Source organism: Apostichopus japonicus, chromosome 4 (genome assembly GCF_037975245.1).
Source record: "Apostichopus japonicus isolate 1M-3 chromosome 4, ASM3797524v1, whole genome shotgun sequence".
NCBI lineage: Eukaryota > Metazoa > Echinodermata > Holothuroidea > Aspidochirotida > Stichopodidae > Apostichopus > Apostichopus japonicus.
In genome coordinates this window covers 13,023,114-13,046,371 of record NC_092564.1, presented here as the reverse complement: position 1 = coordinate 13,046,371, position 23,258 = coordinate 13,023,114, and the positions used below count along the sequence as shown (strand labels likewise).

At 37.0% G+C, this 23,258-nt stretch overlaps 2 protein-coding genes across 3 annotated transcripts in view; both read right to left on the bottom strand.

The window, feature by feature from the left end:
- Nucleotides 1-78: 78 nt before the first annotated feature.
- LOC139966488 (tRNA (carboxymethyluridine(34)-5-O)-methyltransferase alkbh8-like) lies at nt 79-14,023 on the bottom strand. Its single transcript, XM_071969548.1, has 11 exons — nt 13,845-14,023; nt 7,992-8,235; nt 6,159-6,275; nt 5,787-5,990; nt 4,957-5,027; nt 4,295-4,401; nt 3,982-4,106; nt 2,806-3,045; nt 1,978-2,024; nt 1,335-1,484; nt 79-864 (listed from the first exon to the last, which is right to left on the bottom strand). The coding sequence occupies exons 1-11, from the start codon at nt 13,968-13,970 to the stop codon at nt 160-162; spliced, it is 2,136 nt and encodes a 711-aa protein (XP_071825649.1). The 5' UTR covers nt 13,971-14,023; the 3' UTR covers nt 79-159.
- Nucleotides 14,024-15,538: 1,515 nt separating this feature from the next.
- The window catches only part of LOC139966489 (speckle-type POZ protein-like), a 52,130-nt gene continuing 44,410 nt past the window's right edge, over nt 15,539-23,258 (bottom strand). For both annotated transcript variants that reach the window (XM_071969549.1, XM_071969550.1), the window contains exon 9: nt 15,539-22,541. In XM_071969549.1, the coding sequence (XP_071825650.1) occupies nt 22,394-22,541 (148 nt within the window). In that variant the 3' untranslated portion in view covers nt 15,539-22,393. The remainder of the gene's footprint in view (nt 22,542-23,258) is intronic.

Sequence of the window (23,258 nt, the reverse complement as noted above, 5' to 3'; positions counted from 1 at the left end):
TCTCTTTTATTGCTTGTTGCTGGATTGCTAGAATAAGAGAAACAGGTGTTGTTTATACAGAACAGACAACTCCCATCATGAAAACATGAACACAAAATATAATGCAGCATACTGTTACAACAGTAACTTTATCAAAACCATACTAAAGCATTAAAACAGTCACCTATCTTGTTTCTTGATAATGACACACCAGTTTCCTTGATCATAATAACTCTTCTTCACACTCACACCATCCACTTTATCGATCAAATCCTCCAGTTCACCTTCTTGAAAAACGTGGTAGAATCTATAAAAGATGCTCTTTTCTGCCCCGACAGAAGAACTTGTCTTGTTCTTGTCTCTGAGATGCCATGGAACAAGAAGATCTTGGTCTTTAAATTCCGTCTTGTTAACATGGACCGTTAAAGTCGTCTTTACGTCCTTGGAAGAGTTGTCTGTAGTTTGTCTTGATTGTGTCTCACTTTGGCTATTTCCTGTACAGTTTGCTTTAATTTCTGATGAATATTCATGTTCTTTATGGCCTAAGCTTTCTTCACCTATAGATTCCTCCTGCTCTGAGGAGGTGACCTTCATCCTTTGCATCTTCTCCTCCAGATTCTCTGTCTTTCCCTTATCTTCACTGCCTGTCCCGAGATTCGTGTCTGAGCCTAACTTTGTGTTCGAAGAAGTCTCATCTAGATTTGTAGCTTCTAAACTAGGGATAATATCGCCAGAACTGTTCTCAGCGGCTTGACTTTTCTTCTTCATCAGGTATATTGACTTTTTGTCTTGTTTCGTTTGTTCCATGGCCCAAACGTAAATCAGAGCTTCACCTCCAGGTCTTAGTAACCGAACCAATTCTTTGACAGCGTCCAACCTGCGATGCTGAGTAAGATTTAAAGAAGAAAGAAACAAAGAAATATCAAGACAAAAATACTAAGTAATTGCTTATTAATTACTTGCAAGGCTGCAAATAAATAATTTTCATTGCAAAAAATCAAGTAAATGATCATTGTTTAAAATACCTTTGTGTTTTTAAAGGAAATGTAGGTAGTGAAATGAGTTGTCAAAAGTTCTTTCTTGCAGAAAAAAATTAAATAAAGAAACCCCTAAAAGTATCTGGAATTAAAGTTTATGGTCTCCTACTTCATACCTATATGAGGGCAAGAATGAATATGAATGGAATATCACTTAACATCAGCTCATTGTGATTCCGTCCACAGACACATTTCTTCTCAACCAAAATAAATCGGCCAATCACTTTACAATACTTGACAACAATCACAACTCTTGTTGTAAGTCTAATATATAACTGCTGCAAAACCATACAACATTTAAGTTGGTATATTACTTACCTCTGTTGAGAAGTGATGGATCACAGCTATTGATATACATGCATCAAATAGGTCTGACTTCATATTAACAGTAAGGCCATCGCAGACGAGGACTTCATGACCTCTCTGACCACAGATGGAAATAAGCTCCTCACTACGGTCACATCCGATCTACAATAACAGATAAAAACACCATGTGTGTACATTTATATGACACTGGGATGAGGTTGATTGTTGGGCAAGGCCATGATAGTTTCATTTCTAAACAGAGAAATATTAACACATTTACTTTACTGACAGAGGTGACCATAAAATGGGAGAAGTGAAATCATTTGGGGGAAACAAGGCTCTTTAATGGCACATATTAGTGTTTATGTGTAAACATGAAATTTCTTTTCACTATATTATAAACGTTTATTAACCTGTGTGCCCGCCTTTTCCACCCATCCCCAGCCCCCTCCCCTCCCACCTCCCCTCCCCCATCATCTCTGTGGCATCTGGACCTTATACAGTATATCCTATACTAACTTGAAAAGAGAGGTGCACAATCTTCAAAACGACATACAAGACTTCATTACTTTGACATGTACAGTAGCATATCATCAATGTGCTTTGCAACCTAGCATCTACAGTAGGAAGACCAATTCAGGTTTATTTTGCTCACCATGAACACACGAGGATTTACACCTATGTACTTGCCGTTCCCACAACCTGAATGAAAGAAAGAAACAAATGCCAATGATATCAAGTCCATGGTATATAATATATTATTCTTTAAAACACTTATCACTACTAAAATGGAATCAATGTGATGAGTGGAGTACATCCACTACTTTACCAACCTCAACCGATCATTCAAGAATGCCTATAGCAGGGTTCTGCCGTTGCCGTTCGGCGCCGGTCGGGCCTGACCAGCACGCTGAATTACCGACCGCCACAATCTGCCTGAGTGACTTTTCCGACCGGCACTTATTTTCGATAGGAACTCCAAAAAACAGCTCCATAGCCGGAGGGTCGAACGTACAGTAACACTACAGTAATAAACGCTGTTCGAAGGTTCACTGCATGATACCGCGCAGTTGATCGGAGTTATTCACTAGTTTACTGTTTATTTGTACATGAAATTACACTCAGATTTTGTATTCACTACTCGATACATGAGAAGCAGCGTTAGTCGCTCAGTGTGTATATCATAACTGTCGTAAATAACTGTCCATCTAAAATTATCATCTCAGCCTGAATGATTTATTTAATAGGCACCACCTAACTTTTTTCATTAATTATGAAAAATTCCAGACATGTGGCTCAGAATACTCGGGAAGGGCCGTTTCCGGCCATCTGGGGGTTTCCAAAACCCAAAATTTTCTTGTACGCTCCGCGCCAACCGATGGTGGCGCTCCGCTTAGATAGTCCTGCCGGCACTCAATCCACCCTTGGCAGAACCCTGCTATAGAGGAGATTAAAATGAAATAAAGTAAACTCGGACACTCACCGACATCTAGCACCAGAGATCCATCTTCCAGTCCATTCAGGAAATTGGATACATGAGGCCAGGGTTTGTAGCGAGTGTAACTGAAGTGAGGAGCAATCTCATTGTAAACCTGATGAACTTGCCTCTCTTCTAACTCCATCGCTTCTGCCTCTGAGTTGGGTTTCTGCACCTCTGGTTTGGATGGTTCAGCTTTCGGCTGGGCAGGCATGTCCATTTGGCTGTCACACTTTGATGGAAATGCTGTGTCAAATTGAAGACCGATGTCAGAAGAAAATGTTCAGTGGATGTTAGCAGTCTATTTTAAAGTGTATCAAGTTGGCATTTGAAATTAGTTGGATTATCAAAACAACTTCAGTTTATATTTTAGTTTCCTCTATTTACAACAAGTACAAATAAAAATACAAAACCAAGCAAAACCTGATGAGCACCACCAACAGACCGCCTCACCCCTCCGTCAACCCCTCCCCCGCACCCCTCTCCATTTCATAAATTGTTTGTGAAACTAGTACTGTGTCTTGCCAAACACCAAAGCATAAAATATGCCACTAGTCTATATAGTAATATTTCAACAGGTGCCAAAAACTAAAACTGCAAGCCAGTCTGTGATAAAGTTAATTGGACAGAGACAAAAATGAAGCTGACGTCTTCTGCAATTTCAGTGCAGATGTGAGGATATGCGCATGTGAGGATATGCCCCTTTAACTCAATGGCAGTTTGACAATTATTTGATAGCCGCTACTTAAGAAGGTTTGTACTTTACTAGAATAACTAGAAGAGAAAAACTATGCATGAACATTGCAACCATTTTGGGCAAAAAGTTTATCAACACAATCAAAATATGTCAAGCCCCAAAATAACACTGAACAATCACGTCCGGTAGTAAGTGTTATCCAAACTCGTTTACACTGGATTTCTTGAGTGACTCAATGTCCACAATAGCAGATGGACAATTGTAATTTTGTCAATTCATTGGACTATCATTTGTTTATTAGAAATTAGAAAACTTTGAGCAAGCGAGCTCGGCTTGAAAGATTCAAGATTTGGTAAGGTTGATGCAATATCCGACTAAAGAAACTGACAGAACCAATTTCAACGAAAAAGTAACTTAAATATGATCCTTTTGAAGCTCAGAGAAGCAGATTAGATCAGAATCGGTAAACTTTTACGTAAACTTACCACACTGACAAGGTCTGCCTCGGACTGCACGGAATGTGAAAGATGTACGGATGCCTCTAGTAGCCAGAGTCATGCCATCTTCTCCACCTGCTTCTGCTACCACATCATGTTTCCTTGGAGTAATTCTGAAGAGCAGATTAAAGTCAGTCGAAAGACAGTAAGGCCAAAAAACAACTCACCAGAACACAGAATATCTTCTCTCCTATTGCACTAGGTACACAGTATTAAAACTAATGTGTGTCTTGTCCATGCACACCTTACCCATGGTTCCATTGGGTACAACTAATATATTACTTGTCCCTGCACACCTTACCCATGATTCCATAGATAACGACTCTCTCCAGTCATCACCAACAAGCTCCTTGGAGGTAGAACCTTGGAATGTTGTGTGCCATCAGGATGTGCAAACTCCATCGATACCTGGAAATATGAGCATAGGAATACAAATAAAGTCTTTCTGAACAACAGCTAGCGAGTATGAGGCAGAGGGTGCCACAGTTTAAATCATTTCTGCTCACTGATAAATATTATTGTCAATGCTTTCTGTTCTTTTGTGTTTAGTCCTTTTATACTACTTTCATGCATGATTTTCATGTTGGGCATGTGCAGTTTGCTTGTAGAAATGTCTTACAGAATACAGCTTGGAAAAACCTCATATCAAACTGCTTGAATATTAAAAAAAAAAGAAAGAAGAACAGCCAGGATATTAAAAAGGAGAGGTTGTGGCCCTGGGGTCTTTGACATGTCTTGTATGGGGGTCTGGGTGTCCCCCTCCAGAAAAGGTTTTCAACATGGAATGATGCTTTTTGAGGTATATTTAGGCTATAAATTAGGTCAATATTTATGATGCAAAGTGTGGGTTGTACACAGCCCTCCACCCCCCCCCCCACCGCAAATCCTCCTTGTTCCATGCCTGACATCCATTGCCACCCTCAAAGAATCAGCATCATTGAATAGTAGGAAAATGATACTCACCATAGAACCTAGGCTAAGTGAAACAATAGAATCTTCAAAAGCTGAGTGGGTATCTACATGTGGCGGGATTCCTGCAAATGAAAATTAAGTCGATTCGTGAGCTGAGAGGTCGATTAAAGGACACTGTTATTTAAGTTATGATTATAATGCCAATTGTTCAAGCTCATCTTGAGACATACAGTAGGTGATGACTGCTGATAGACACTGGCTTATATCAAACCTTCTCTTCTGTGATATAGTGTACAAAATTACAAGACAGTCATTTTGTGTAATGTTAACAACCATTCCTACTATCGGGCAAAACCACTCAATGTCCAATTACAGTGAATGAAGTTGTTTCCAAATGATCGAAAGAATAGTATGAAAACCCATTTCACAAATTGCAAACCAAAAACACCATTAACTTCATGGAAGACACAATTCAACACCACACAATAGCATTTAAATTTGTCTACTATTAAAAGCTTTAAAAGTTCAGAGAAAATAGTACTCAAATACTTCTGTTATTTTGTAGCAACTACAACATGGTGAACACAATATATATTTGATATACTGAGGCATTGCTTAACTGTGAACACTATAAAACCATCTGTTACAGGTTCCAGGTAATTAAACGTCTAAGCAAAACTAACACATTTGACGTGATATCTAAACAGTTGTGTTTATATTTTAAATTCCAACAGACTGTTTTTTTCTTTATATATATTCACATGTACAAAGCCAGCCACCTGTTAAAGCATAATAACTATTATAATCTTATATTTATAAGATGTATTTAGAAAAAATTTCCCTCTCCAGTTTGGCACAGAGCATACTCCTATGAATCTTACCTTGACCAGGTAAGTACTGGTTCACAGTCACCTGATCCAGTCTGTAGGTAACATGCCCTGTCTGCATAATTCTGTCAATCACGTCTGTAAGTAGCGTTGGCATGGGCTCCTCTAGGGGGCGATTGATGTCCACGTTATTGGTGTCATAGTTGAAGTCATATCCAAAATGTTTAACTTTACGGTGTTTGAGACTTCCTTGGTCACCTGGTAAGAAACCAGAAATCCACATATTTTATTTATGATTCCTTGACACAGGTTGTAAGAGAAAATGCAATTTGATTATTACAAAATTCAACACTAACAAGTGTTGACTTCCAGTGATCAGCATGGTACTTTCAAATCGGACAAAACCAAAAATGACAGAAGAATTACCTGATGACTCCCATTTCACCAATCCCAGTAATTCCCTCTCAAGTTCTTCATCAATGAAATTGGGTATCAGGAAAAGTCCCTCTGGACATTGCGATGGTTTTGGTTTAACATCTGGCACTACGTGAAGAAGTAAAATTATTTGTCAATTTGCTACAATTACAAAGAGAAGCTGGTTGACTTTCAGATTGGCTTCTTGATGTAGTAAGGGTATTTTGGTGAAGCGGGGGGGGGGGGGGGGTGTTGAAGTGAACCTATGCTGTTGCTTTTTCCAAATGTGTTGAAGAATCCCTCTGCAAAGAATTATCTGAAAGGAGCTCACCAGGTGGTACTAGCTTTGAACAGTCCACTTTCTCATGATCAATAAAGATGGGAAAAACTTATCTCAAGTGTGCAGACTAAATGAAAAGACACAGAAAAGCATGCTGAGAACAGACAATAGGAGGAAGCTGACAAGCATTGCCAAAATTGATAATGGATTCATTAGTACTCCACTGAGCTTGGGTAACTGAGGTTTTTCGTTGCAAGTCAATAATAATAAATGGAATCAAAACAATTGGATGTATTCAAGGGCGGCGGAAGCACTTTTAATCTGGGGGGGCACCGACATCAAAGGGCACTTTGCAGAAATTCGATTGGACTGATGTAGCCTGATATTTAGTACCCTTTATAACTCTTATTGTATTATCTTATTTGCATATACACATCACGCCATCAACGCCCCCCCCCCCCCTCAAGGAAAATATGCATACTAGCACTGCAATATCCAATGTGCAAATTGGGAAACAAGGAACAAGTTTTCTATTGAGACAAATGAGGTGAAATCATGCTAGTTGCTAATGTAGGAATCTTCCGAATTAGAGTTTATTTCTTGTTAATATCGTAACAAATTGTTTCCATTCGAAATAGCTTTGAGTTTGACCCACATAAATTCCTTAAAAGTCAGGGCCGTAGCCAGGATTTGCAAAGTTGTATGCACGACTATCTGATCGGAGCGCCACCATCGGTTGGCACGGAGCGTACAAGAAAAATTTTGGTTTTACAAACCCCTCAGATGGCCGGAAACGGCCCTTCCCGAGTGTTCATTCTGGTTCCCTGGAATCCCTGGCCTCTTGCTAACTTGAGACACCTCAATTTTTATGTAGAAAAAGGGCACATTTTTAACCTGAGGAAAAGTGGGGGGGCACGTGCCCCCTGTGCCCCCCCCCGGTTCTGCCGCCCTTGGATGTATTTTACCAATAGGGTAAGGAGTGAAATACAAGGTTTTGTAATGGTCTAAAATGAGGGCAAACTTTGCAAAATGTCCATTGAAGAATCTGCAACACTATACTTGTTCCAATTTGTTCTTACGTTTTTCATCACTTCTATAAATTGCAGGGAAGTAGGCTACACTGTAGATACCTCACATAATACATTTTGGTAACTTAGTTCCTTGTGTTGGATCTGGTCGCGAATAAGCACATGTAGTCACATTACACACTACAGAATCATAAAGAAAGATGACTAAATATGACTAAGAATAGATGACTAACCTTTGTCAACATATGACACATACAACGTTACATTTTGATGAGCTGTACTTCCAGTAGACAGCAGGTGTCCGTTTAGCACATACTGTAGTCACATTACACACTACAGAATCATAAAGAAGATGACTGAGTATGACTAAGAATAGATGACTAACCTTTGTCAACATATGACACATACAACGTTACATTTTGATAAGCTTTACTTCCAGTAGACAGCAGGTGTCCGTTTAGCACATACTGTAGTCACATTACACACTACAGAATCATAAAGAAGATGACTAAGTATGACTAAGAATAGATGACTAACCTTTGTCAACATATGACACATACAACGTTACATTTTGATGAGCTGTACTTCCAGTAGACAGCTGGTGTCCGTTTAGAGCTTTAACAGCATTGGTCGCAAATTCTACATCACTGAACGTCACAAAGCAGTGTGGCATCTGTTCCTCCATAGTCACTGATTCCAGCAAACCGAAAGGCCGGAACAGGTTCACGATTTCTTCTCTACTGACTGAGTTTCCTAGACCACCATTGGCAACAAGCAAATTCTGTCGAAGAAACAATTTAAAGCATTTAAAAAACGACTCTTTGCCCTTTGGCTGTCAGTTGTCATTCTCAAACCCACCAAAAATAACACAAATATTATCACTGGTAGAAATAAGGCATCTTACTAGACATCCTTTCCCAAGGATGTTAACTAGCGAGTACCTCATGATTAAAACATTCGAAATATTTTGTCATTCACAAACTTTCAACAAGTACTGTACAGAAGTATTAACAAAGCATGCACTTAAAGAAGTAAAGATGAAGGGGTCAAACATTTAATTCTTCTTTAGCTGATATGCAAGCTGACATGCTATAAATGAATATTTTAAACATCATCAAACCTTTATTAGAATCGCAGTACTAAAAGTGTTGAAAAATGAGACATTAGGGACTGTACAAAGCATCTAACAATAAAATATATATCAAGAAGATGGAGTCATTCTATGACAGTCTATTTGCATAAGTTTAGAAGTGTTAGCTCAGTGGTTAACGCCGGTGCCTTTCAATCATAAGGTCCCCGGTTCGAGTCACTCCAAGATTAATGTATGTCGTCCAGTTACAGAGTTGTTGACAATTGACAATTCAAAGTCATAGACGTTAAATATGAATCTAAGGGACTGACTTCGGTCAGCTTGCGCCTTTGATAAAGCCAATGAAGCTTCTCCGCGAGTTCCTGCTTGCAGGAGGATCTAAAATACATAAGTCTTAGTCATTTTAAGACCAGCATTTTATTGTATACAGTACAGTAGTATTACACTGTAGGTGTTGTATTTTCAAGACTACCATCATTTCTTGAAAGCGTGAGCTTATTGCTGGTATGATAATTATCCCATTTTTTTTTCATGTTATTGACAATAGTTTTGTGAGATGAGGTTTCTTATTCTTTATTGCAAAAAATTAGACTGAAGTGTAAAGAATTTCTTTGAAAGGGTTTAATTTGTTTTCACTCTATTGTACCCACAAATTAAGTATTCCAAACGATAAATGTATACTTTAGGTCCAAAATACAGCAGTATTTCTGTTTCGTGTTAAAGTTTGGAATGGGGTATGAGGGTAAGTGGAAGGGAACCCAGAGTAGTACATGTATGTCATTCCCAGTCAACCAAATGTGATTCTTCCGAGAAACATTATTTATCTCATCCCACAACCAAAGCCATCCTACTCCCCCATTTAACTTCAATTCGCAATTAATAAATGGTAATTAAAAAACAAAAACATGTTACCAAGTAAAGAGCTGTTTCTGCCCAAGAGGGTTTCATCTTACTATCTTACTATAAGAATATCATCATTCAATTTTTCAATCATTTTTAAAGATATGAATAGGGCTTGAATTTCAGTTCATAAGTCTGTAGAGTAAGTTTTCAAGGTTAAGTCAAAATGATCATCTTTCACATTTTTTTTAATCATTAATGCCATTGGTGTACAACAAAATAAAAACAATATTCTAGCAAATCAATGTTTCTTTCTCAATTAATATTTATTATTTTTATGCCTTTTCTGATGCTTCACTTTCTGTAAATACTGTCCGGCTATTATTTCCCCATCCATTAGGTATTTCTTTTAACTTTAAAAGCTTTCAAACCAAATTTCAGAGAATAAGTAGCTATATTAATATGAATTCATCATTTTTTTCTCCTTATACAAAATTAGTAACTATGGAAACATAACCATTACAAATCTTCAAGTTGCTAGTAAACAATGTTCACAACCTCTTGAACCTTGTGCCTAGAGCTCTGAAATGCTTCTTTTAACGATATACTGTACAGTATCAATGAAGCAGTAACAGAGCTCACAATTAAAGCAGCCTATTTTCAATCAACTTTGTTTCAAGGTCTCCAGATTCCAGAATCACATTTTATTCAAAACTGAAAAATAAATTAAACAATTTTAGAATAATCATGGTAGAATGGTTTTGTTAATATTACTAAAAACCTAAGGCTACAGCTAGCCTAGAATATCACATTTGAACCATCAATGCAGGTAAACTAGACTGGACGGCTTTCAAAACATAGTATTAATGTTCCAAAGAACCACTGAAAACATTCCTGTATAAAGGTGAACGATTGAATCCTTGATAAGTTCTAAGGTGGTACTGTCTAGAAAGGAGATTTGTCATCCACACTGAAGTAGTTAAGTAGTGGATGTTAAACTACTGTATATATGTTGTAACCATAACACAGTGGAACGTAACATATACAAGTGAAGAATGTATACATACTGCAGACAGTACCTGTGATTAAATTATAATATTACGCTACCAATCAAAGCATCGGTGCATGGCTTTTGCAAAATAATACAGATGGTGAAAGGAAAAAACAAAATATTCTTTTCTTTACTTGTTTTTAAAAAGTATCACTCATACTTTATGGCACATGAGGCAGTAACTCTTAATAACATTTTCATCAAAGCAACACACTTCTTTCAGTTTCTTACGAGTTTACCAACCTAAGATTACACAGTACACTGCTTAGTGTAACTACTGTACAGCATTTACTGATAAACACACAAACTGCACAAAGAAGATATATGTTGTCTCAGCTGGCTTATCTTGTACAGGTGTTGGATCCTGCTTTCTTTTACTGTTTTGCTACAAAAAAGCAAACAAAAAAGTAGGTATTGTAAGTCCATTTCTATTATTTGTGCGTATCATGTATAGAGTAAACACTGTTGACTGTAGCCTACTGTACACATCAGACTGAGTCTTCATGACTTGATAAAGAAGAAAGTAGTACTGTAATAAACTTCAATATAGTTGGTAAACTGCACGACATCAATTGTAGGGGAAAGAATCCTTCCACAGAAAATGCTGATGTCAGATGTCAGAGAGAGCTGTTTGTTGGGAGATTATTGGCAATGCGGTCGGAATACAATAACTGTATTTTTCTCTTACTAGTCGGATAAATTCCAGTTTCAGTAAATGCAGATATTAGATTCTGAGGTGTAAACGCATGCAAATACGCCCCTGCGACTAATTTACATAGCTGGTGCCTTTGTGTGAGTTCTCCTAGGTTTTCACTCATTTGAGCCTGAAATTCTGTAAGGTAAGCATTTTTGAGTCCGTCAAATGAGGTGATGGTCTGTGGCTGTGGATGTGCTCCACTTTGCGGTGGAAGACCGAAGAGAATGATGTTCTTGAGGAGAGCGTGTTCGCAGAGCGGCCTTGATATGTACCCTGTCTGACAGTGATACAGCAAGAGTACGCACTGGCCATCTGGCCTTACTGGAATGTATTTCAATAGGTGGTTTTCGAGGAAGTCCAGAAAGAGTTCTCCATTGCTGCACCCACTATCTGTTACACAATAGCAGCTTCCAGGCAGAACACTGTCTTTGAAATCTGCTACAGATTGACTTCCATTGCAGATGAAGTATGGAGGTATGTACTGTCCGACAGCACTTCCTACAGCCATTACTGTGGTCGTTAAATTTGCGTCGACCGATGCTTCTAGTTCTCCTACCCGGGAGGCCGAAGTACAACTCGGTTCGCATTCCACATGGAAGCTGGTCTCGTCAAAGTAAAACATAAAGTGTGGTTTCTCTGTGAGGTCATATTTTTCTACGACTGCTTTCAGCGCTTCAAAGTAATTATTGGCCGCTTCCTGCAAAGCGTCAAGAGGTTTCTCGGATTTCTGCAACTCCTTCAGTTTAGGCCAGCGATTTATGAAACATCTGTACCACTCAAATGATAATGGGTTGGAAAACTCTCCTTTAATACCTAAAAATACAGCAGTGTTCGTGGCCAATTTCACAATTTCAGACCGTGATAAGATGGTTCCCATCTTTGCCATGTTAAGGATGTGTTCCATGAGAAGTTTTTCCTCATCTGCAGGCAGTAGTGGTGTGCTTCCTAATCCACGTACTTCTACGGTGCCTTTCTTCAGATATCTCCTTAAGGTGGATTCCGGTATACCATTTAATTTGGCTGCCTTCCTGATGGAAAACTTTCTGCTCTTGACCATTTCAAATGCCTTCGATATGAGATGTTCGTCATGAAGGCGGTACAACTTCTTCTAGGGTCAAAGAAAGAAAGGAACCGCTTAGTCTGGATGGTATTATATACAGTATCTAAAGTTCATGAAACACATGTGTTGTTGAAGACTTTCTATGGTTCTCCCGAGTATCAGAGTTGGTTTTTGTTCCTTTAGCACAAGACAACAAGCAAAGCAAATGTTGTACTTGAGGGCAGTTTCCAAATATTTTCTTGAAATCAGCCTTCCAGTTCATCAGATTTTCTATCGGTATATAAACACTTCTCAGCAACAGGTCAAGAATTTTTGAGGCAGTCGCCAGTGAGTTTGCTAGAAAGCAGTACTACAGTAGAAGAACACTCTTACACAATTAGTAGCAGCCGATTTAAAAATTTCCACTACCACAATGACATGTTTATTCTGTCTCTTTACAGGGATTCTTCTCGTAGTAACAAGAATCTATGAACGTATATGGTTTAACTGAATATCGAATCCACCAATCTCATACATGTAAATATTCTCAAAAGTCGATCTGACATTAAACAAAGTGTCAATCGATTTGTCCAAATTACTTCCTCTACTTTTGATGGCAAAATACATGTAAAGTTGTCTTTCATTTATAAGCCTTTAAGCACTGTTATAATCAAAATTGAAAATGTGTAAAAATGTGAGACTGTATGGACTACATGCAACACAATTGAATAAGGTGCGATGAAATTTTTTTAAATTTTGTCGTAGCACATATGTGTCAGATTATGATGCTATGTATATATCTTGCCCGCTTAGACTACTATTGTGTGGCATTGTGTCATATGGTATCATGTCGTATCGTACATTGTGTGAATGCGATTTTAGCCCAAGGAAGGAAAATTTACATTACACACAATGTCTTTTACAATCTGAACAGCAGGCATAAACAGAGCAAGGGAACTCTATCATAAATGGCAAATTATCAGTCAAGCATATTCAATTTGTCAAATAGCCAATTGTCACTGTGACTGTCTAGGGTGCAATATCCACTACTGTAGTGGCTTCCTCTCTTTTGGGGCTTCAACTTTAGATTCCTATGTTGTTCAAATGCATCCTACAATCAAAGTGTAAGTGTTACTGTTAGTGTAAGTTGTAACATGGGTTGGGAGGTGGTCAACACCATGATCATGTCCCCGATTTCTTGAACAAATTATGGTTACATTAATATACCAACCATACTGACAGTTGGGCCTAACTTTAGAATCCGTACCATATGAATGGGAGAGCTTACTTCGAATCGGCAGAATAACAACTGTATAATCCGGCTGAACGTGTGTGCTCACCTCGGCTTGGTTTCTGTCTCCCAAATCAATAGAATAACAGTCAGTGAATAGGTGCGTCGCGTGAATGATTCGCTGGATTAATAATGGTACGGATTCTAAATTAGTACCGACAGTTGTTACTTGTAGCCAACCCTAGTCTAGACTATGAATTGTATGATATGAGTACGGTCTATACCAACTTGTTAATGTAGTGTTAGCCTAACATTAGAAACCCTGTGGATGTCGTTAGGCTAGCTCTAACTTTGCCTTATAACTAGAATTAGAAAGTACAAGAACTTTAGGCTAATGAAAGTACAGTGCTATGAAAAGAAGATACAGTAAAGTTCAAGTCACCTTTGTTGGAAACGTAGCTATTTTAATGGATCCCTGCTTCCTAAGAAGCTTTACGCTCTTTCCTTTTTTTCTGTTCATCTTTTTTGCGAGTTTTTTCTGCTTAGATTTTGACTTGTTTTCCTCCATCTCGTTACCGTTTATACTAGTACCAATTTAACGAAAATCGTACGTCTGACTAATTATCCATGTAGAAAATAGGCTAGATAAAAAGTGTTTTGATTATTTCTCACAACGTATGGTAATGCGATGTTTTCAAAGGTATTTTCATAGAAATTCTCAGATAATTTGTGAAGCCAAACAAATAAACAAATGAGAAATTACTGGAAATGTCGATATTATTAAATCATGGTCTTTGAGCCTCATCAGCCATCATGTAGATCATACTCACTTTAAGACCGATCTGGTCTCTGATAAATTTCCCAAACTTTTCTGAACATATTCTGCTCACCTTCATTTCTTCTATGCTTAGAACCCACAGTGGAGCTCGCAATTTTAGATGTCAACATTTTGGAAACAATTAATATATAAATCAAATTTAAACTTCATTGATCTCTTCAGCTTCATAAGTTGGTCTCATCCAGTCGTTTTGTGTATACTTTTGACAATTTATCCTTTACCGACTTTTTCATGTATGTTAATAGTAGTTGTACCAAAGGTCATTGTCTTAAAACTCCAAAAGTCACATAGTAGGATTAATATTCGCATAACTTTTTTTCTAATAGGGTTGTGAATGAGTGGAACGGTTTGCCTAAGAAAGTTGTACTTGCAAGTAGTGTCAATGGGTTTAAGAATGCTTTGAACAAGCACTTTAAGCATTGTAATCGGGTCTGAGTGTTTGTGTCTTCAGTTTTTTCTCTCTCCTAAATGGTCCTTGATGGGGACTTGAGTGTCCCTCCTGATCCTATTTTTCTACTAAACTAAACTATCCTCAATTGGTCCTTATTTTGCTTGACCAGACTAGTGGTATTTGTATTTGATACTGTTTGTGCTATGAATATATTTAAACACTGACTGTATCAATTGTTTATATTTTCTTTACACCAGGATGGAAAGACAGAACCACAATTGAATATTTAGCCTACTAAAAACTTTTTAAAAATTGCAGATTTGTAGAAAAGCTCGGAAAAAGTTGTAATAAACCGTGGAAAACTTTGTGTACAATCTAGATATTGGATTGTCAGTCCGTTCTAATCTTACAGGATGAAATTTTTAGTAAGTTGCTGCAATTAATAAAAATTTGTATATTGTTTGGATTTTTATCACAAAGAGTTGGATCCCTCCTCCAGGCCATGTCAACTGGTCTTTCAGCAGAAAAAAAGGGAACCCTATAGAAACTACCAATGGTTATAATAAGATTATTTTCTGAACCAATGTCATTGTTAAAAGTCAACCATTGAGAATAGGCTCTTTTTTTTTCTTCTTTTTTGAGCTGGGGAAGGGGTTAACTTCTTTTGTGAGGGTTGGGTTACTATGTAGCCTATTTATGTGACAAACTGTTAGAGACATTTGTAAGCTTTTTGTCTCTACTAAAACAAGTTTGCTGAAAATTGCAATCCAGTATTCTAATGAAAATGTATTATACAATTACATCAAGCTACATGAAATAATTTCAACATTTTTTCAAAATTTGACAAAAACAATATAAAATAAACAAACCAACAGACAAACTGAAAAAATACATGGAGAGGTACAAATATTTTTCGCTATTAATACCAATCTATTACAATTTTTATTTCTTTATAAATATGTGTAATGCAAACATCACAATCTGCCTTCCATCAACTGGATGAGGAAGGCAACTATAACCAACCACTGATCAATCTACTGTACTTTTATTATTTCAAGTATGGATGAGTCAAGGGGGGATACCCTTGAGGAGAAATCCGTACCAAAAACATCTATCAAAGGCCAAAGACAATCTGTAGCTGAAGATAATGCAAGCAGCTCTAGAACAGTAACATTCTAAGAAGAAAACAATATTTGGGAAATTATCCTTCCGTACAGTAATATAATTCAAATTTTGAAATCATTCTCATTTAATCAACCATCTGTACCAACTAATACTGTATGCTGTTGAGTGACCGACCTCTCTGTTCCATGAACATAGTAACTGTATCCTTGTAACATTATCACCAACAGTTGTAGTAGGCTATTCAATGGACATGTTAACTTTGTAACCTTTTTCCTATTAGGCCAACATTCAGGAAGTTCAACCAACGGGCAAAATTCGGGTGAAAGATTTTGTTACAACTAGAATTACCAGTTACATGAAACAATTCTTTGACTGTCCAGAACTAATAAGAAAAGAGACAAGGTTGTTACAACATGTGAAATTTAAATAACCATCATGAACACACAAAGATATTAATATCCATATCTCTCTCTCTCAATTCATAACTAGCTTCATAGAAATATGGATATTACAAAAAATTATTTCACTCAAAATTCATCACCATTGCCTCCAAATTTGAGCATGCTAGAAACTGTATGCAAGCTTGTTTAGAAGGCCCAACGGTTCTATGGAAGCAGGATCATCTTCAGATGGAAGAAGATTTTAATGGGTAGTGGTATCCTTCCTATTATCATTGAAAGATTTGTGTACTTAGCAGATACTTAAAATTATCTTCAAAAGCTTTTAAATATCAGCTAGTTACAACTGCAGGAAGCAAACCAGACTTTCCATATTCACTCCGATAAATTAAAAACAATTTATGTCAGTATTTGCTCGGAAGTCTCCATGAACTATGGCACAATTTTCTCTTTGCATCATATATTGGTATTAACTACTTCAATAGTTATGATGAAATTACATGGTAAACCACATGGTAAACCACATGGTAAACAAGGCCTTGGCATGTTTTTGACAGGGAATTTTAAGGAACTGCTTACACTCTGCTGTATTAATAAAGACTTATAATTTAAATTTACTAACCAGACAATGCATATACCAATGATAGTGTGCATTTTTTCCCTTCGATTTCTTATGGATATAATTTATTTGAATGATTCCACGCCCGGATGGAGGGCGTATCTTGAAGTATTATATCATTACTGGCCGCATCACAGAAACCCATTATAAAAAACTGGACAGTACTTAAACTACTGCACTGCATAAAGATGATTTCTTATGAAATATACTAAAAAATTAAGTTTCTTGTGACATTTTCTTTTGAACTCATGTAAGAGAATTTAAAAATGCTCCAAGTTTTTGGAAATAATTAAATCTGAAAACACACTCTTCCAATTAAGTTATTAGCACACACATTTCACGAAGCTCTTTAAAATACGAACTTAACCTTCTCTTTCTTCTTAGGTACCACGAAAGTCGGAATCCATGTTATTGCTTCTTCAAAGTTACAGAAAACTTTACAGCCATTACAATGCATGCTGTCATGACAATCCAGTGTTACATAGCTTTTGTTGCAAGTTTGCCAAAAAAAAAAACTTAATACACTGCCTAGTATTAATTACAATGCCATTGTTTACCTAGAATCCAGGCAAATACATCGTTCTGTTCTGGAAACCGTCAAACCCTATCAGGTAATGATGATCCATCTTTACCATTGAATCCTTGTAATAAATACCCATCTACCATACCATTAACAGTTATTTCTTATTCATGAAGAGATCCAAGAGGTCGGGATAAGTGAGAAAAAAATATATAAAAACCACCCACTTTCACATCCCCTGGTCGAAGAAATAACTCTAAACCATGATCTTTGGAATGTAAACTCTACAAAGATGATAAAGGATAACTTTAGGCACAAAATCATACACACCGATAGCAATCCAGGTTGTGTTTCTATGATGCTTTTAATTTTTTGAGAAATGACCCTTTTTATTAAACAAGACAACTGAAGTTTGTCAAATTAAAGTGACTTGAAGGGCTTGTCTAGACCACATCTGTGCATGTAATCATAGATGCTGCTTAAATGGCAGGACTTGATGCTACACTTCTGTAACAAAGATACCTTTATCTCCTTTCAGTATCATTTGCAATAAGAGATATATTTCATTGTTTTATCTACTAACTGCTTCCTCTATATAAAACTGCCCAGTCAGCTTCATTTGAACACTTAAAGGGATAATATCATTTTGGTAAAAGTCCACGATGTAAACAAAAACTTGCACATCGCTTGCTGGAGACTAAATCCCTGTGGCGTGTTATATAGCAAATATATGAATATTCAATAGATGGTTGACAATTCATGCATACGTCTGATAACAGCAGAGGGAAGTGATACCATCACAGCAATTGAGCTGAAAAACATCTTCCTTTTCTCTGTTCTTTTTCACTATCGCTTAACAAAATCTTTGTTAAAGAGAACAAGTAATAATCTTGTCCAAACATTTTTGCATCCTGATGAAGCCATATATTATGTTAGCTCGACATTTAACCACTCATGCCAGATGTATCACATTTCGAGGAGGAATAAAAAACTAACATGACAGAGGAAAGGTCAACCTTTCCAAGAAAATTTGTCCATGGTGGCTTGGCAAACTACCAATGAGTACCATTTTCTGGAGAAACCAAAGAATTTTATGTCATAAAACACGAGTAGCCTTCAAGTATCCAATATCAATAGTTAAGAACGTGATATTGCTAGCAATGTGGAATATAAAGTATTACATTGCCCCCCACCACTGTATTATCCCTTTAAAGGTATCACAGCATATGTAGGACAAATCCATATAAGTGGAAGGCTAAAAGTAAAAGTCATTAATTACACACTTTTTGCCGCACATGCCAAAGACTTGTACAAAGGTCATACTGCCTCAGAAGATGCAATCCAGTCACGAATACAATATTTTTATGAAGCAAGTAGTATTAAAACATAAATTTACTGACTTCATAGACACACTGGTACAGGATGTATACCAGCATGTCACATATAACTTCATTTAACAACCCGAGTTATTTTGGATATAAAAGCCTAATGTGACCATACGAGGGGTAGAAAAAAAAAAGCACAAAAAGGGAATCTTCTTAGACCATGATATCAGTTTATCTGTTAGGCAAAAACTAAAAGAAACCCAAGTTTGATTTGATGAAGACCATAAACATACTATCAGTACAGTGTACATTTCATGTCACTTTTATAATTAATCCATTTCATCAATCCCGATAGACTGATCTACCTTCTTTATTAGCACACGGACCATCGAGTCCGACACCTCGGTAACAACACAACAACAACAGATAGACAGTTGACAGATCATTGCAATCTTGGTTGATATGTTTAAAATTAATTTTTGTAAAAAAAACTTAAAAAAGACAAAAGCTATTGGAATTCATTATTTGGTGTTGTCTGCTGAACGTAATATGAAAAATTCATGACAGAATTATTAGAACTTATAAAATGATGGAGTTAAACAACACAATAAATTGAGGAGGATAATCACATTTGACTTACAGTGGCTTCCACTTGAAATGCTACAGCATATTTTATAGGGTGCATACCTTGAAAATGACATTGGTCATGTTTCTCATTTTGTTGGAATATGAAATATCAATGCTGATATTTTTCCCTACTAATGCTCTTAATTGATAACAAGAGACCAAAGTTTGTATGAAACAATAGGTCAGACTGTAGGCAGGTAACATGATATAATGAAACCTAACGATAGCCAATGGGAACCCTCACGAAGAGCAATAAGCAATATGAAACCTGGTCTATTCAAATAATAATAATACCATTGGTGAAAATAGAATGCTGACAAATATTGCAAAAGACACCCTGTACCATGGTTATAAACTTAGAGCCACAAAATTTCTTAATCACAACCTACAAAGTACCATCGGAGGTGTAACCATGAGTTTCAAATTGTTTCGCGCACCTGAAGATACATCTAAGATTGAAGAAGATGACCGAATACAAAACAACTGAAGTGAATATAAAGCCTGTTTCTGGAAGTAACTTCCAACAAGTTGGCTGTTTGATCATTTCACCTTTTATCTAATAGAGTAAGCTTGTCACAGTTCCTGATCAGGTTAGTGTGACAAACTGATTAGTATACCAAATCTGACCTATGAATAACCCTTTAATGTGTAACCTTCTTTTAAAGAAGATAAAGCTAAAGAATTGTTATTTTGTGTCTCCTTTATAGTAGAGGGACCTCTTATTATCATCATAAATTTAAGTTCACCCCTCTCCCCGGCCCCCTCCTCCCATATTTTATGAATTAAGCAAGAATAGGTCCACCTTAATTGTGACAAAATATACAAAGATATAGGCAAGCTTCTCCTTTGCCTGAGTCTGAATGTAAGCATGGGACCCATCCACCATGACAAATGTCATAGCATTTATTCATTGTTAAATGTCAAAATGACACTGGGAATTACAGCAGCAAGTTTGCTTTCCATTATTTCAGTTTTAAGATGTATGCTACATAGCTGCCGACTGAGTTTGAATGTGTTAAAAAAGGTGGAATTTTTCCCTGTCAACATAGTTATAAATTATAGCTTGCAGCAATTTTTATTGATGAGAATAAGCTTTCTTAAGTTATCTGCTAGCATATTAAAATTGATAAGATGTTCAGCTCTTACAGGGCTCTCATTTGTAAAGAACTGAAAGAGACCAGGTTAGCTTCCTTAGTGAATTCATACTTTATAGATAAGGGAACAATAAACAGGGAAGCGGGAGGGGGGAGGAAGGGAGGAACAAATTAAAGATAAAGAGGAGCAGATTCATTGAAATGCCAGCTGAAGAAGTTCCAAGTACAGTTGAACAATGTACCAAATGCAATCAATTTTGCTAAGACAATCATCCATGCCACAAACAGACTAAAATATGTCTGCCCTCTTTATCTACTGACCAAAGTTTTGCACAAATTAAAAAGTTGTAAAAATATTATTTTTTAACTTGAATCATTTCCACTGTTCAATTTTTCCATTCCATGTCACATTTCTTGTGAGGAATAATTTACAATGAAACATTTTGAGGATTTAAAATAAATAACAATTAGAGCCACAAAGCAGTTTAATTTAAATAATACCTTCAATTACAAAAAAATTTGAGTAAGTTAATTAATTAATTTTGTTCTCTTCAGGAATGGTATATTGTTTTAGAAAACCATGTCATAGTTGCTATAACTAAATATGACTTGGCAGTTGCGAGCTTCGATTCTTTTATCAAGAAAGGTGATGGTTCCATCATAAAGGGTTTAATTATTAAAAGAGGAGAAAAATAAATAGTTCAATGGAGCTATCTGGCCATTTTAGCCGTGGTCACTGTCATATAGGTCCTGATGTTTGTGATCTGCACTGTTTACAAAATCTATGGACGCACCAGCATGCAGATAACGCTACCTGAATTTGTATGCACACAACAAGCTGGATTATTGACTCAAAAGTTCAACTTTTGCAGTGAAAAGCATGTTTAAGAAATCACAAAAGTTTTAGATGCTTAAAACAATCTCCTCTTCAATAATTAGGAACAAACGTATTGTGATTAACTCATGGTACTGAAGGTGATTTCTTGTCGACTAACACTAGATATTTCTAAATACTAAATATAGCAAAAAATTGACACTGAAACTTGTAGCAACTGAGCCACAGCTTGTCAAATTTCTTGGAATTAGACAGGACCGATGTGACCACACACCTCCGATGATTTTGTTGGTGACCGGAGAGCCCCATTGAGTAACAAATCTACATAATTAAGCACTCTGCTCTGGTCCAAGAGACACAACACAGTAGAAGGTAAAGGAAAGAGACAGTGTGAGTTGGGAAAGCAGGGAAATTGGAGATTTCTGCGGGCATTATAGAACATTAGCAATTACTACACAGATGGGGGGGGGGGGGGGGCAGTTTGTATAGGAAGATTATATACCAAATTAACGTTCATGTCATTAAAAAAAAAAAATTCATGAGAGTTGAAAAAATTGAGGGGATGGTAAGGAGTGATACACTGGTAAAATGCATCATCAAAGGCTGAAGGCTAAACTATGCCTTTCTTCCCTCACCTAAATTATGCAAATGTTTTATTTTAACAACTTTTTCTCTCTGCAACTCTCCCTCCTTTCATGGCTATTGAAACCATGCAAAAGCTGTAAATGTTTCTTCCATAGTTTAAAATTCCAGTTTCACAGGGCTTTTGTATATTTCTATTCTCTTGTGACATCATTGTTCTTCTCCGTGGCATGTTAATAATGGCCTGGATGTCCTCGTATCTTGTATCACTTAACATCTGACGATGCCCGTAGTTTCGCAGACAGCCAACCAGCCATTTTATGCCGTTCATTCAGTGTTGCCAGCCATTCTCGGCACTCTTCTGACATGTCTAGCAGTCACAAGCTGCTGTGCGACATAACTACTTCACCTCTCCATGATTTTAGAAGTCTCTACTCTGCTGTTTGCATTTCACGACAAAAAAAAAGGTTTTGCAGAAATGTTCTCAAGTTTATAAACTATTTCCTACAAAACCAGAGTTGAAACCTGGTGTCTCGGCTCTCGACCATCTCTCTCTCTTCGTGAGCTGAGAATGAACGATGCCATATTTCACTCTTCTTTTATTTCATGGTTTTCTAAGTTCTAAGTCCTTTTCGGATCAGTTCTGTTTCAAACGTTTCCGTGGGGGACCCATGAAAGGTGGGCTCTGTGATGTCACCAATGCACGGAATGCATCTGCTACAAGGTTAGCATGGCTACAAACCATATTCTTCCACCCAGTTGTGTCCATGACCTCGGGGGCATGACTGTAAGACAAAGGGAAAAGAGGATTTTACAATACTGGCTGTAACAACAATTTAAGCATCTCACGTAGGAAAAAGAAAATATTGAAATTCTCATGTTCATCATATATGATGCTGAAGCAAGTACACACGGAACAGAAATTTCCCACATAAAATCTTAACAATCATCTGTACTACTAAAACTAGCAATATACCTTCTTCTACATTGGTACAAGGATATCATAGCATCTGTTCAATCCCTCATTTAATCCCCTTTCCACTGCAACCATATGTTTCTTCTTCTTCTCTTCTGAAGGGGTGTGGGGCAGGGGTTGGGGATGGGGGAGGGATGACTAAGAGCAACAGTGCATCCTTACTTTTATAAAACCTGAAGCAATTGTGGAAGTTAAAAAACAAGACATTCGTGTCTGTTTTGAGTTGTCGACACTCACTCCTTTCTACTTGACAAATTTTTTGCAAACATCAATGCTGTTCAGAGGTCTGGGAAGGTTGGAAGTTTTTAAAATCAATCTCTGGTCTTTAGATGCACAAGAACAAGAATGACCTGACTAAGGGAGGGAGATTCATGGCTGATAATCCAAACTTATCATCATCTCTCCTCTAACATTTCACTTTTCTAATTGAACTTGTTGAAGTTGCACCTCAATCTCAGGATTTGTTTCTTTGTGAGTCAGTCATGTACCCTATCTATCTAGCTCTACAACAAAAGTTGCCACTTTG